Source organism: Saimiri boliviensis, chromosome 1, assembly GCF_048565385.1.
Source record: "Saimiri boliviensis isolate mSaiBol1 chromosome 1, mSaiBol1.pri, whole genome shotgun sequence".
In the NCBI taxonomy this organism is placed as follows: Eukaryota; Metazoa; Chordata; class Mammalia; order Primates; family Cebidae; genus Saimiri; species Saimiri boliviensis.
The window spans coordinates 235,329,900-235,346,483 of NC_133449.1; the positions used below are offsets into that span (position 1 = coordinate 235,329,900).

At 37.5% G+C, this 16,584-nt stretch overlaps 1 protein-coding gene across 7 annotated transcripts in view; it reads right to left on the bottom strand.

Moving 5' to 3' along the window:
* ARHGEF28 (Rho guanine nucleotide exchange factor 28) overlaps window positions 1-16,584 on the bottom strand; it is a 316,904-nt gene that overhangs the window by 77,476 nt on the left and 222,844 nt on the right. For 4 of the 7 annotated variants that reach the window (XM_074384818.1, XM_074384828.1, XM_010336522.3 and 1 more), the window contains 5 exons: window positions 12,262-12,469; window positions 9,632-9,743; window positions 5,724-5,766; window positions 908-1,031; window positions 457-601 (listed from right to left, as the gene is read on the bottom strand). In XM_074384818.1, the coding sequence (XP_074240919.1) occupies window positions 457-601; window positions 908-1,031; window positions 5,724-5,766; window positions 9,632-9,743; window positions 12,262-12,469 (632 nt within the window). The remainder of the gene's footprint in view (window positions 1-456; window positions 602-907; window positions 1,032-5,723; window positions 5,767-9,631; window positions 9,744-12,261; window positions 12,470-16,584) is intronic. The other 3 variants (XM_010336521.3, XM_010336523.3, XM_074384833.1) reach the window with 1 other exon arrangement.

The following is a 16,584-nucleotide window of genomic DNA, read 5'->3' on the forward strand; positions in this document are numbered from 1 at the left end:
ATTGGATATAGGAGGTGAGAACACGGGAGATACAAAGATGTACTACAAAAGTTTGGCATGAACGTCTGGTTGGAACGATCAGGTTGCCATTAAAAGCTGAAAGTGTCGCTTTTAGGTGAGCACAGAAGGGGGAGATCGTAACATCTGACACGCTCTTTAGACATCCCAATGGAGATACCAAGTAGACAGTGAGGCAAACAAATCTGGGGTTCATAGAGGCTGTCAGTTATGGACAAAACACACTGGCTCTTTTTTGTTTGTTTGTTTGCTTTCTTTTTACCAGGAACGTCAGCAAAGGGGAAAAACACACTGACTCTAACCAGTTTCAGTCATTGCTTGGTAAACGGTTCAGTCATTTGTGTGGCACTAAAAAGGTTTATGTAAATGTATTGAGCAATGAGCCTCTTCTCAAGAAGGTTACTGTCAGGAGATGAAATGTAGACGGCACACACAGACCTGAGAACTTACTGGAACACTGCAGTGACTCTTTCCCCAGGACTGTTTTATCACAAACCGAACACTGCAGAACCCCAGAGAATGTTCCTGGGGCAAACTGATGTCGGTTCAGCTTCTCTTTGTCTTTGGCATCCTTGCTTTTTGTCTTCAGATACAACAGCAGCAGCAGGAAAGTGGGGGAAAAAGGAGAAAAGGAAAACGCTGTGAGCCAGCCTTTTACAGAACTCATCCGAGCCACATCCCCACATTTTCCATCAGAATATAAGGACTGCACACAAAGGAACACCGTAACACCTAAATGTGATATTCTGGGCTTTAGCAATATTCCATAGAAACATGTGTAAATAAAATCTAAGGTAAGTGATTTTAAAGGGAAGGTAAAAATTATACTAATGGCTGAAAAACTAAACCATCTATGTTTTATAGAAAATACATGAATAACTTTAATTACCTTTGATTTATTCCGAGGGCTAGTCATCCTATTCATGAGGAAACTGAAAGTTCGACTCACTTTATATTTTTCAGACTCTGATTTGGCAGGTATGATGTATTTATCCCATTCTTCTTCCTGAATTCTACAAAAATAGAATCTGTTATCATGGCTTATAGGACTTCAAGAGGAAGAACAGCATAACTGTGTGTATGTGTGTGTGTGTGTATACTCATATATGTATGTGTATATTTTTCAAGTTTTCGTGGTTGTTCTAAAGAGAAAGAAAATTTGTTAAAAATACACCTTATTGCATAAGTGAAGAGACGTGATTAAAGCAACAACCTCACAATGTCAACAATTATAGAACATAGGTGGTGGAAGTGGGTATTTAGTATATAATTCTCTCAACTTTTCTGTATACTTTAAAATTTTTATAATAAAATAATTGAGGAAATAAATCTTAGACTTATAATTTTACCCTGAAAACACTCATCTTCCTGTTTACTATGTTAGTAAGAATTCCCAAGAGCACAGAGAAGCCAAATAAGCAACAATATGCAACTGGATTTTATTTATTTTTGGAACACAGAGATAATACTCAGTAGACACATGTTTCCTCTGTTGATACGGCCTGAGAAACAGACTGACTGCCGCTCGGTTCAGCCTCTCACCGTCAATCAGGCTACAATCTGAGACTCTCTAGGTTGTCGAGGACAGAGGCGGTGGATACTCCGTAAAGTACGAAGCAAGATAGAGGTAACTGCACCCAACCCATGAACACCCTGAGCACCATTTATTTTCTTCTCATCCACAATACAATTATTCTCTAGAAGAAAACAAATCCAGACTATGAAAGTGACATTTCCCCCTAGAGATTCCTTTGATAATCTGATATTTCTATTATTACTGAGGAAAGAATAAATTAAAAATCAACCGAAGTATCATGTCAGACCAGGTAACACTTCTGTAGACAGTTTCCATAGGGATTATTTCCTAACTAAAGTCTCTCCTACCTGCTAAAATTCTCATCTTTTAGTACTGATAACTAACACATCTATCTCTGGGAAATATCTAAAAGCAATCAAATTACTAATATACACCAAAATATATATATTATTATATTTTGTAAAAATATTGCTTTCAGGCCAGACGCGGTGGCTCAAGTCTGTAATCCCAGCACTTTGGGAGGTCGAGGCGGGTGGATCACGAGGTCAAGAGACCGAGACCATCCTGGTCAACATGGTGAAACCCCGTCTCTACTAAAAATACAAAAAATTAGCTGGGCACGGTGGTGCGTGCCTGTAATCCTGGCTACTCGGGAGGCTGAGGCAGGAGAATTGCCTGAACCCAGGAGGCGGAGGTTGCGGTGAGCCGAGATCGCGACATTGCACTCCAGCCTGTGTAACAAGAGCGAAACTCTGTCTCAAAAAAAAAAAAAAAAAAAAAAAAATTGCTTTCAGTGATAACTTTCTAGGGCTTCAATTTTTCTTATCTAATTAATGACAAGCTTAACTAAATTATTTCCAAGACCCCTTCCACATTTTAATATGGTACATATGATAATAAAACTTTAAGGTATTTAAGTTCTATATTAGGTTTCAGTGTTCAACCTATTAATGCATTTAGAAAAAAAACAATAAATGGCTTAAGAGCTGCCTCTTGATCGTGTGGCTCTAAAGGTATCATCAGAACAATATGAGTCCTGTTACTCAAAGCTTGCACAGTAAATGAAATTGGGTTTGCTACTTAGAGAAAACTTTTTAAAAGGTAGAAGGCCAGGTGTGGTGGCTCACACCTGTAATCCCAACACTTTGGGAGGCCGAGGCGGGTGGATCACCTGAGGTCGGGAGTTTGAGACCAGCCTGACCAACATGGAGAAACCCTGTCTCTAATAAAAATACAAAAAATTAGTCGGGCATAGTGGTACATGCCTCTGTAATCTCAGCTACTTGGGAGGCTGAGGCAGGAGAATCGCTTGAACCCGAGAGGTGAAGGTTGCTGTGAGCCGAGATCACGCCATTACACTCCAACCTGGGCAGCAAGAGCGAAACTCCATCTCAGAAAAAAGGTAGAAGAAAAAGCAAGTGAACAGGATTCAATATACCCTATGCCAACAGAGTATTGAAAGAATCTCAGACCCTCTTAATTTCCTTTCTACTTCCATGCTACCTCTAGTCATTTTACCTAGGATAACTGACTGGTCAATATAATCTGAAATTTTCCATAACCTCTGGTGTCTTAGGTACCCTAATACGCAAAATTCGTGCCATAATATTCAATAAGCTCACTTTCATAACTAGGGCAAAAATACATTTGAGAGTTTGAAAAGACTCCTCTCTTGGAAGGCCTTATGTGATCCCACTGAATGCTATCCAATGTCTAAGAGAAGAGTGATGAGGAGACCTAAATGTCAGAACTGAATAATGGTTAGGTCATTGTGGATTTTGAGGTCAAAGGCCCCTTTTCTACTTCCCAGCAGGAACACAACTAGGCTATTGCACATAAAAGAAAATTAATTATTGGTTACCCAACTCTACTCCCAACTCCCCTGCTACAGAAGATGATATCAAAAACAACAGTTTCCATGTTGATTAAAAACTTATAAATGCACTGCACCACAGTTTACCATATATCCTTTATACTTCTACAACAGGACACTTTAACTTTTTTTTTTGTTTTGAGATGAAGTTTCACTCTTGTTGCCTAAGCTGAAGTGCAATGGCGCAATCTCAGCTCACTGTAATCTCTGCCTCCTGGGTTCAAGTGATTCTCCTGTTTCAGCCTCCTGAGTAGCTGGGATTACAGGCACCTGCCACCACACCTGGCTGATTTTTGTATTTTTTTAGTAGAGACAGGGTTTTGCCATGTTGACCAGGCTGCTCTTGAACTCCTGACCTCAGGTAATCTGCCTGCCTCAGCTTCCCAGAGTGCTGGGATTACAGGCATGAGCCACCGCACCCAGCCTAAAGGGTTGAACGAAGTTCCTGTTATGCAGATTGCAGACTGGCATAGTGGAACTTCTGTTAACATTCAGGTCTTCAGATTTGATGAAAGAGGAGGAGAAGGAGGAAATATATACATCACAGATTTAAGATAGATGGTGGCAGTAAAATAATCAAGTCATGCCTTATAATCTTTAGGAAATTAGAACACAGAGTGTCTACTGAAATCAGCCTGCAAGGTATAGAGTGAGCTCATTTTTACCTGAAAAATGAGCTCATTTTACTTTTCTAGAAACCAAGTGATCAACACAAATAAGAGAATATCAAAGAAGGCATCAACTCAGGTAAATACCTACAACCACATGACCAAAACAAAGCATTAGGTATGGCTTGGGATCTTATTGGCTTATTCAACAAGATAAGACAGCAGAAATAAGAGTGGGTGAGATAAAAAAAAATCTACTCTACTAGATATCCCAAGGAATATGACTGAGAGAGTAAGATGCTTTCAGGATGTGGAACAAGAAAGATTAAGGAATAGAAAGAAAAAAAAAAAACACACACACAGGAGTGACAGAGAATGAAGAATTACAGAAAAAGAAACTTCACACACATGTCATCCAAGTTCAAATATTTCATGGGCTACTATTTAGCCAAGTATAATATTGACTCCTTCAGTCTTAAGTCTCTCTCCTAATGAAAAATAAATATTTTTTATTTATTTTTTAATCTCGATAACAATCTATTACTTCTCCAGTTGTTAAAAAGATGACAGGGAGAAGACTGCTAATCAAAATGATGACCAAGATGAAGATCAAATTCCAGAATAAGGAAGTAAATTGCTTAAATGAGGAAATAAATGTAAACCGCTTAAAACAGTACAAGGCACATACAAATGTTCCATAATTGTCAGTAATTACTGCTTTTGCTATCATTATCCTCATTGCCATTGTCACAAAGTCATCTTCACCATCATCCTGTCTCTCAAGGGCATTCTTAATCTTCCTCTGTTTGTAACATTCAAAAGTTCCTATTCTGGTTTCAAAAAACTTAGAAATGAACCAAAGGAAGCTTTTTCTTATTAATACTTTGATTCCAAGATTTAAAACAAAACAGCCCATCTAGATCTGTATACTAAAACATTTCAAAGTTTTAGCATTAATCTCAACAAAATTAAAACATTTCACTCTTTTTCAGATACTCTTAAAGTCAAACATGTGTGCCATTCTGGCACTGGTTTTGCATATAACCCTGGGGCTATTTCACAGGATGATTCTTGGGCAGTTACTTATTCAGGACCAATAGAAACCAACAATCATGATTGCACACTAGTCCGCTTCCCAAGCTATACTCCAACAACAGTATTACCTTCTAGGAAAAAGAGAGGCTTAGTTAAAATTGCAAATCAACCAGGAAACTTATAGTGCTTAAAAGTCTTCTGCATTGTTCATTGCTTGTTTCCAGCTGACGGGCTACTAAGCAAAAATCCATAGAGAGACCGTAGGGATGTTTAGGTACTTTCTGTAATTGACCACCCAGGGTTTTGTTACTAGAGTAAGTCCCATTGTCACGGTGGAACAGAGCTAGAGAAAACATGTTGCCTTTCTAAAACAGGTGGTCCTCACACTGCTCCCCTTGAGGGTGTCTGGCTTTGAAAATACCCAAACAGGGCACCCTGTCCCCGGTCCTGAGCCCTGCACAGCCAAGGACTGAAAGGACAGAGCTGGTAGATCTATCCTGATACAGATCCCAGAGAAAGCAAAGGGTCCTAGGCAGGCTGGTTACATGGAAACCTCTCACGAACTAGTGAACAGATAGCAAAAATCATGTGTGGACATTTCCAAAGAAGGATCATGCGGTCCCTCAGGAAAACTGGAACAATTAAAAAGTACCTTTCTTCTCTTGGTGGCTCCGGTAAGCTGTAAGCTCTTTGCTCTACAAGACACAGAACAACAAAATGAAAATGAAGGCAGACAAAGTGGCAGTCATGTGTTAGTCTGAAATGCATACTCAACCATATTTTATCATTATACACACTACCAGTTAGAAAATAATGAGAAAATGAGTAATCTTTTATAAGTAGGGCATTGCTCTGGATTTTTTAAATCACTTTCCCTAATTTAAAGCAGGAAGGGAAAAGACCAAAACATAGCAATACTTAAGGACTTTATGAACTAAGCTAGCATCAGCAAAGGATAGCAAACATTTTCAGAGGTGCAGAAAATTAGTTCTATATTTTTGGATATTTTTCACCAGAGTCATCCCTATTCTTCATAACGCTAATCCCCCAACACACAGAACCACTAAGTCACTGCTTTTTAAACAAAGCTCAAAGGAAAAGTCTTAAAGGCCAGCATAAGAAGAGTTCATTTTCAGCCAGGTACAGTGGCTCACGTCTGTAATCCCAACACTTTGGGACGCTGAGGTGGGCGGATCACCTGAGGTTGGGAGTTAAAGACCAGCCTAGCTAACATGGTGAAACCCCATCTCTACTAAAAATATAAAAATTAGCCAGGCATGGTGGCGCATGCCTATAGTCCCAGCTACTAAGGAGGCTGAGGCAGGAGAACTGCTTAAACCCAGGAGAGGGAGGTTGTAGTGAGCCAAGATCCTGCCACTGCACTCCAGCCTGGGGGACAAGAGCGAGGCTTCCTCTCATTAAAAAAAAAAAAAAAAAAAATGTTCATTTTCATTTAGCTGCAAGGTCCTTAAAAAATCCTAGCAGCAGTGAGTTCAGAGATGTGCTCTATGGCTCACGGGAAAGGGGGGGACCGCCTTTGTCACTGGACTTGTGGATCGAGGCAGAAGGCGAGGCTCATGCAAGCAGCTTGGAGCCACCTTGTTTCCAGAGTTGAAGTACTTACTACAGGGGTGCAGCAGAGACACTGATTTAGACAGTGAGAGAGCCTGCAGGAGGGAGGGGCCCCTGTGGAGCACACCATCTACACAGCAGGGACAAATCCTTGACTCTCAATCCACAACAGGGAAGAGGCAAAACTAGGTTACTAGGAAACGGGCCAGATACATAAGGCAGAAAACAAATACATATCCCCCGAAATGAGTGATATTAAATGTTGCACCTAATACTATCTTGTATGTAATAGAAAATCTACTTTGAAGAATTTGAAGGCTTTATTTTAGAACCATTTCCAAAGGTTCCTCAAATTAAGCACAGGGAGAAATCACTATTCTCATGGTAAATTGGCTGAGGTACTAAGAGAATAAGCCACCAACTGATCAAAATCTAATCAAATTCCATCCATCGGCTCACAGCGTTTTCAAAAGTATGTTTATGTCATTTCTCAAATTCTTAAATGCAGAACACTTTTGTCCCCCTTGGTGAAGTTGTAGTTACCACTTTAATATTGGCAATGTTCTGTTCAACCTGATCTATAATGTACCAAAGAGAATTATAAAACTAGATTTTGTTTTATGTATACAAACATCAAAAATAAGGTTGTCACCATTGTGCTGTTGGCTCAAAAACAAAAAGACACATGAGAAATTATAGTAAGTAATTGGAAGTGACAAAGAAGACAGAGCATCACAAATAATAATAAAAAGGACTGAAAGCATGCTAGATTTGTATGTTTGCATTACAGCTCTTATAGGGGAGCTTCCCACTGGGACATAAGGAGACTTGGACTCTGTCCATATACACCTGAAATTTTTTAGGACTATTCAAAACTCATTAAAAAAGTATTTACAGCAATACAAATGTCAATTTACTTTTGATTAATCCAAGCAGACTAAACAATGAAATATTAGAATATATCTTTGAACTAGGCAAGCTTTCACATTTGTGCTTTGATTACATAAACACAGATAAAATTATTCCTTCTTCATTAGTAGTTAATTTATTTTTCAGAGCCCTATGATACTGACTGACCTAAATGGTATCAATCCAAATGTTTGCAGCCATATAAGTCTATCCATTGGAATTTTCATATGTTTAGTGTGTAGCCCCACCCTAAATTGCCTGGTTGTAACTGTTACCTTCTGGATAGTATCAAACCTCATTCAAGTAGCCTTGTCTTTAAATATACTGTCTAAAGACAAGGTTTTGTTTACTGAAAAGCAAGGCAGTTGATATTAGCTTTTTACTCTTTCTAACTCAAATGCAAAGGTTGCAGGCTTGCATGTAAGGTAAAGATATTTTTCTTTGCTCATTAAAGAATAAGGAAATTAGGGCTAGTTGTGTTGTGAACAATCAGTTTCCTCTTAATTGTGTGGTCAATAATTTCCAACTCTAGAGATTTTTGACTTCATAAATCGGGGACCACAGATCTAAAAGCAAAGCTATAATTTGAAGCACAGAAAACTTAAACATGTTTTCCAAATAGTGACAATGTGAAGTTAATTCATCAGCTGGGACTATCAGTGAAAAGGTGTCAAGCTGCTATTAAAAAAAAAATACCAACCTAAACTAAGGCTGGGGAGACCTGGAGACCTAGAAAGAACCCATAAAATAAAAAATGAAAATTCAGAACGAATTCAATCCATCTTGTTTATCCTGTCCTCTCAAGGTGGTTGTAGACTTTCTTTCTCTTGTAACTTTTCTTCATCTCCCCATTCCAAAAATAAAAACTGACATGTATTATCAGTCTTGCTCTTTTCTCTTCTAACAGTACATCCCAGAAAAAGGAAAAAAAAAAAATCATGGTAGCATTTCTTTTGTGTTTTATATATCTTTTTCTCATAGTCACTCAACAAATATTTATTGAACATCTAGCATACATGTCATTGCCCTAGGACAGCAATTTTAGGTACCAAGATTATGTTTTCAGTGTTGTTCTGCACAGCACAAAAATGCAAAATAATAACAATTTAATAAGCAAGAATAAGAAAAAAGGGAATAAAATAAATCCTATTTTAAATATTTTATCTTGAGAAACTAAGAATACTTAAGTTCATCTCTTACTTTCTGAGTCTTTTAAGTTCCTTAAGAATAATAGACATGAAAGGCATTCTCTAAGACATTGACAAAAATTCCATTATGCATTGGCATGAATACTTTCAAATATGCCTTTTAATATAATTATTACATATTAATTACAGAAAGTATGAAATTATTACATTTCAAAATGGGGGTAGGTCAAAATAGGAGCAGTGGCTGAGACAGGCTACAGGGGGAGCTCTGAGTTGTGCATAATGTTTCCATTTATAGATCTGAATTCCCTTGCACTCCTTTTTGTATGTATACTATATTTCAGTTAGAAGTTTATTGCCTAAAAGTTATATTTCTAATTGCTTAGATTGCCACCACCAAAAATGTTGAGATATATTTACTCATGTTACAAATATGTTATTTCAACTCTCCAAAGTCCCTTGCTAAATAAAGAAAGAAGAAAATCCATTTTGCAACACTCTGTCTGGCTTTGAGGACTTGGATTATGTTAGCAATATATATACAAGACAAAAGAAATTTTTATAATTTACTCAAAATCCTCTAAGGTCCTCACAATAATATATCTGGAATCAATTCTAATTTACACTATCCTTGAGGAAAACATTTTATTCAAAGAATAAAGCAACAGAGAGGTGTGTATGTATTTGTAATTTCATCAAAATCAAATCTGATCAAAATCAAATTTGGCTGATATCCAACGAGAAAAGAATTGTGACAGGCTTAGAAAAACCAGTTGTGAAAATAAAAAAATTTTTTTAAAAAAGAAAAACCAGTTGTGAAAACAGAATTGAAAATTCTTGTCTGCTATTCTTACATATTTTATGTACTTATACTAACTGAAAATCTGTTCTGCAATAGTGTTTTCAAAGCCAAACGGAAAATGATGCTTACCTTCACTTGAATTGCACACTGTGAAATCACGCACCAAACGAGTTTTTCCTAAAGAAATCTTGGGTGATGAGCAAGAGTAAGAACGTGAGCGAACTCCAGAAAGCAATGATTCCTAAAAGAGAGAATAAACCTTTAAAAATGTATACATGAGATCTGAAAATATATGTTCACCACCTCGAATGTTACTAAATTAGGACCTCTGAAAACAGATTCAACCTGAACTTTTCTGATACAATCTCATTATGTGTTTTTGTTTTCCTCTCACAACTTTTAAAATGTTATTGTCATTTTAATACTTCAGTAACCTTCAGTCTGAGGAGTAGTTCCTGTATATACTATAGAATACAACTATGATATTCTAGCCAAGTTGACTAAAAATAAAAAATTAAGTCAAATGACTTTTTCTTTGTATATTCAACAATGAATTTGACTTATTATTTTTACCTGAGGTCTCAGTTATTTTGTTAGTTTATACTGTAGCCCTCAAAGAAAATTCCATATTAACTGAGTTTTCTATATTTAAGGATTATTAGAGGATAGAGGAACAGCTACTTACAATTATAAGAGTTTATTAAACGTCCAAACCATGATTTAAATTTATAATGTTAGCTGTAACGTCAAGGGGAAAATATAACAGGTTAATATACAAATCCTTCCAGTCTGTACTCAATTTTTGATAGACCGTCCATCTAGCGTGTTCTGTGATGTATGTTTAAATATCACTCATTTATACATCCTTAATATTATTAATTTTAAATGACCTGCCAGTTTGGTTCCTGTTTTCCCAATTACTTACTATTCCTATTATTAAATCGGCAACATACATGAAAATGCAAGATGGCAAGATCATTAAAACATGGTTTTCTTATATGTTCCAGAAAATTTAAGTGAATACGCAACAGAACTCCATTAAACTCATTTATAGTACCCAACTTCTATCCTATAAAAGTCTTATTGGATTGCTCCTGCCCATGCATTTTTAAGATATCACTTAAGGTTAAGGCTAAAAGAAAATAATGCAAAATTATTTACTAAAATTAAACCATCAGAAACTGACCATCATGAGCACTGGTCTCTTTTGTTCCCTCTAAGTAAAAGTACATGGTGACCCTAACTTCATTAGTTTAGTTGAAGAGCCTGGAGAAAAGTTGAAAATAGAATCCTGACCTTGCTTCAAAGGGCCTTGGACTGTAGCTCCTATCTTACTAGGGAGCACCTACTGGGCCTGAATGTCAAGAAGGCCCACCAGGTTGTCATATAACCCTAAACAGTGAGCTGGCCACTGAGGGTCCTCCCCAAATGCCATTCTCTCCAGTCAGGTCATGTACACATGGTAACCATTTGTCATGACAATGGAGCTTTGAAAATTGTCCAAAACTTTGTCAAAAAGTTATACTAGGTAATTACAGAGGCAAAGAAGTTATATTTATGGGATAGTTTCTGCCTAAAAATGAGCAACATGAAACTGTTTCACAAAAACTGAATTATTTTTCAACATGAAACTGTTTTTCACAAAGACTGAATTGTGATGAACTTTTTACAATTCCACTCAAAATGCAAAACTAAGAAGTATCTACATAACAACCATATACATTTCTCATTACCCAGAAATAGCATATGACCTTCAGATGCAAAAGACTATGGCAGCTCTACAGGTCCTAGAGCAGAGAGAAGAGGATGCAGGATCTGTGCTCAAAAGACCCAGAACTGATTTCTGATTCTATCACCAAGCTGGTGATACAAAGCTGGACAAAACTCTAACCTGTCCAGAATCTCATCTACTCAAAAAATAAAATTAAATAAAACCTCTACTTATGTAACAAGTGAGTTATAAAGCAATTATGTATTTTGTAAGTACATAAAACGTATTTTGTATATTGTAGGGCATGCTACAAAAATAAGGTATTATCGTAACAACCACATGTCAGAAAGAGAAGTTTTGCCATAGCACACATTTTTTACAGTAATAAGTTAAGTAAACAAGGAGAAAATAACAAATCAAATAGAAAAAAAAAAATACGCTCAAACACAAAAGGGCTTTCTTACATTCAGAGGAATGTATTTAGTTTTTGAATAAATAAATAACCAAAAAAAAACAAGCACACCTAAATGAAACTCCAATGTGAAATTGCCAACCAGAGAAAACCTGGCTCTGAAGGAAAAGTTGACAAAATTTGTAATGTTCCGGATTAGTTCAAGCAGCCAGAAATGCTCGATAAACATCACTGCTACCTTATTAACATCACGTACCTCATCACCAGGGCCACACAATAATTTATACGAGCAAAACAAGTTTGTCCACTTGAGCTCATCTAATACTACCAATTTTTCTCTCTTTGCTTAAGAGATGATGGGAGAAATCACGGTATGAAATGATAAATTTCTAAGTATATGAAAGAGGGCACGTACTCATGATGAAATTAATTAATGAAAATATAAATCAGCCATTTTGAGTGATTGCGATTATAAAAATTAAAAGAGTGGGAAAGATTAAAAAGGCTCAATCAGATATCACATGGGTCTCAAAAAAATAGTTCATACGTATGAATAAAATACAACATGTCTTTCAGATGCAGATGGGTAGATTTAGGCAACATATTCTCCACACTTGAAATAAACCAAATTAATACCTTCAACTGTAGATTACTTGATAGAGAAAGTGATTCAGCCCGGGAGATATTAAAATCCGGTTCAGTGTTAGTCTCAAAAGAGTCCAATTCAACCCCACTAGGAATCCCAGTTCTTGAGGAGCTCTGAGACCCTGGAGTGTAATAGAGGTGTGACGGCTCAGAATGTCCTTCCCCTTCACTGTCAGCGTCCAAGGCATCAAGGCTAGAACTAAAGCACAAAGCCAGTAAGTATGTAAAGAAGCAAGAAATGATGCAGAGAGTCGCTGGTTTCTTCAGAGTCTCTCATTTGAGTGGGGTACAATTTCCAACTAGTATTTAATTAGCATTTTCCTCCTCCCTCTAAATCTCGTTTTAAACAAAATTTTACGTTGCTCCAAATGAGCATTCCTACCTTGCAAAAGCCATTTCTTTCTTTGGGACAAGAGTCTCGCTCTGTCGCCCAGGCTGGAGTGCAGTGGTGCCATCTTGGTTCACTACAACCTCCGCCTCCCGGGCTCAAGCGATCCTCCCACCTCAGTCTTCTGAAATGCTGGAACTACAGGCATGCGCCACCACGCCTGGCTAATTTTTGTGATTTTTGCGTTTTCTGCCATGTTACCCAGGCTGGTCTCAAACTCCTGGGCTCTACGGATCCACCCACCTCAGCTCCCAAAGTGCTGGGATTGCAGGAATGAGCCACCACACCAGGGGCAAAAGATATTTCAAATACCTGAAGAAACAAAAGCTGGTTTGAGTTAGTACTAACCTCACCACTTCCGTTTCATAAATATAATTATTGATATTGCAAATCCCAAATGGTAACCCATCAAATATTTAAAATGCTGATGGAAACAGAGGCACTAGGCTGTTTGCGGGGAAGCCTCTGAGGAGGGGATTTACATGTGACTAAACGGCAGAAGTAGCATTCTCTTCACTGTCCCCCAGGTGGGAAGCTCAGGAGGGCACAGGCACACCCAGGAGAGATGTGTGAAGGTACCATCCATTCGCCCCAGGGCCATGTGAAGACACATTTAAGAAGTGAGTCATCCAGTTTCCCAAACATATCATAGTAAATGATCATTTTTAGAGGTTTAAAAAAAAATGATTCCGTTGAAAAATCTACCTTAGAACCAGGTAGTAATTCTGCTTGACAACAACTTTTTTCTCATTTAATTTTAATAACCATAAAATTAAAAGGAAAGTATTTGACCTTCCACATCCAAGGTCTATTCCATAACATTACGTCTTAAACTACTCAAACTTGGAGGCCAACAGCTTTCCTGGATGCATGTTAATGCATGAAGCATTTCAAATGTTCATTTCATGGGTTTTTTTTTTTTTTTTTGGTTGTTATAGTTCTGGAGTTAAAATTTCAATAACCAAACAGTGAAACCGTCTTGATTTTAAATATGAAAACCAGAAAATGAAAGTCTGAATTAACCCGTTTAGGTTTTTTTTTTTCTTTAATTACCGAAGGCTATTTAACGGACACAGCAAGTCCACTGAATAAATGGGATGAGTCCTGGTCTTACCTACCAGGCCTCTAATGCAAACACAGAGCAGTTTCTAATCCTTGAACCCTTTCACTGGCACTACTGGGTACCAGAAACCCCAGCAGTGAGAAGCAGCCCTGGCTAGCCCCACCGAGGATTTCCAAAGTGGGGTTTTCTTCTTTGGGAACTCATTGAGGGCCAAGGTGAAGGCCTTGGCATTGAGAAGAAGAGCACAAATTGGAAGCGGACTTCACAGTTTATCTCAATTAAACACCCAAATATCATGGAGTCTATTTGACTATTTCTCATAAAACGCTGAAACTTCATGTTAAGAATATCTTCCTGGTAAATGCGAGTGCTTTAAATGCTACAGGAAATGTATTATGTTGGTGCAAAAGTCATTGCGGTTTTTACACCAACCTAATAAATTACAGGTATTTCCAGTTGCTACTTGGTTTCCTGGTACAACAACAATCTGAGATGGAAGGAGACCTCAAGGCGGGTCGAAGCTTGCCGAAGTCTTATACCTCAGCACCTGTCTTTCAACTTGTGATCTCTGTACTAATGAAAAATAGTTCAAGTGATTGGCGGCCCTCAATAATATCCGATTTTAACACAAGCCTTTCCAGTTACAGACAGCATTTCATCATCACTATGAATACATCCTAGAAGTACCAGTATTTTATTTTGCACACTATAAAACATTGTTCCTATTCATTCAAATGGGGCTACTATTTTTCTTTGTTAAGCTATTAACCTAAGATATTGGTAGCACAGGCAATATTCTTCAGGACAACCTCTAGGTTCCTGTTTTACGACATTATTTTTCTAATTCCCAGTAGTAGGATAGGAAACAAATTCATTAGGTTGTGACTAGAGTTGTTTTTTTTTTTTAATAGAGAATAGAAAATATCAGTATATGTTCCACACGTCATTGTAAGAGATTTTACTTAAACTCTATGTGAGATGGTAGATGCTCATGATGTAATATGCATTTCTCACTGTGGATTGCAGCTTCAAAAAAAGATTTGAAAATGCAAGTTTTAGAAGGAAACAAACATTTGTCTACAGTTTAATTTTTTGTTGTACAGTATTTTTGAATTAATGTTTTATTACTTACATTCCCCTTGTGGCTTCTTAAAACAGTTACTACATTTAAATAATATTTACATAGTGTGCATATTTTAGTTTTCATCAAAATATTCTTTTAAACCTTAGAAAATTTAGGACTCAGGTCCCAGTCAGCCACGTTCTTATATTAACTCCAGTTTTTACTGTGTACCCCAAAATTTCTCCTTCTGGAAGTTTCTAGCCTCTAGCACTATTATCTGCTTATTAACAAATTAAGCACATTTCACTTTGAGTTTGTTATCGACTGTGCTTCCTACCATGACGTTCACTGAACGGAGGGACCCAAAGCCACCGTAGGGCTTTCCGAGGATTGCAACTTCTCTCCCTTCATTCCTACATTTTTCAGAGGAGAAGGAGGGCACGGGAGATGAAGTCAGCTCATGGAACCAACCAGGTTTTTCTGTAAAATGGTTTCTCTTTCCTCTGCTGGCTTCCTCCCTTTCCCCCAAGCAGTGACATCTTCACAGAGGCTTCTAATTATCTTTACTTAGAACAGATATTTTTTTTCTAAATCATATTCTACAAAGGAAAAATTCTGTCTGTGGCAGTGAAATGTTTAAATTTTTCAAGGCAAGACCATGATCAGAAAGTATAATTTAGATACTCTGCAAGAATCTGCATAAGGATTAATAGAACAGAGAGACCATTTGTGTCTTTTCCATGCTGTATTACTAGAGGGCTTCTTCTAAAGAACTTTTTTTATCTCTTGCGATCTGGGGCTCACATACTTGACAGATTCTTTTTTTTTTTTTTTTTTGAGACAGATTCTCGCTCTGTCCCCCAAGCTAGAATACAGTGACGTGATCTCTGCTCACTGAAACGTCTCCCTCCTGGGTTCAGGCTATTTTCCTGCCTCCTCAGACACACCCCTGAGTAGATGGGATTACAGATGCACACCACCACGCCCAGCTAATTTTTGTATTTTTAGTAGAGAGGGAGTTTCACCAGGTTGGCCACCTAGGCTGTTCCTGAACTCCTGACCTCAGGTGATCCACCTGCCTCGGCTTCCCAAAGTGCTGTAATTGCAGGCATGAGCCACCACACCTAGCCACTTGACAGATCTTAAACATCCACTGGATGCACTTATCACATAGCGCTCAATCTATTTTTGCAGAACTGTACAGAATCTTGTCTGGACTGGTAGTCTCTTGGCCCAAGCAGACATGTGGACAGTTCAAATTAGTCTGTCACTTGAAATTACAGTTGTGACTACCTAGCATCTACAAAACAATAATTCACAAACTGTAAATCTAAAGCAAGTCTTGTATTTACACATCAGCTACAACCCTTGGTACCAATACATGCTAAAGTTTTACAACCTCAAATTGCATATTGTGCTGTATCTCAGTGATGGGCACCTACTGGTTGCTGGTTCCTCTCCCTTTCTCTCCCCTCTAATCTATTAACTCTCTGCTGAGTACTCATTCACCTATTCACATGTTCATTCATAGAGAAATCTTTATATTCATACTCACATATGTGTGTGTATTTTATGTTCATTTTGATTTGTGATTTTATATGTGAAAATGAACATATAATCACATGGGTAGGATATGGGGGAAGAAATAAGCTACTCCCTAAGGAAACCTTGATCAACAGGATAAAACGAAATTGTGAAAACTGGCCTGTTCCTTAAAGAAAATAGACAATCAGACAGACAGATACAGATATACAGATATGGACATGCACATGTGTGCACACACACTAATATATGCAATCA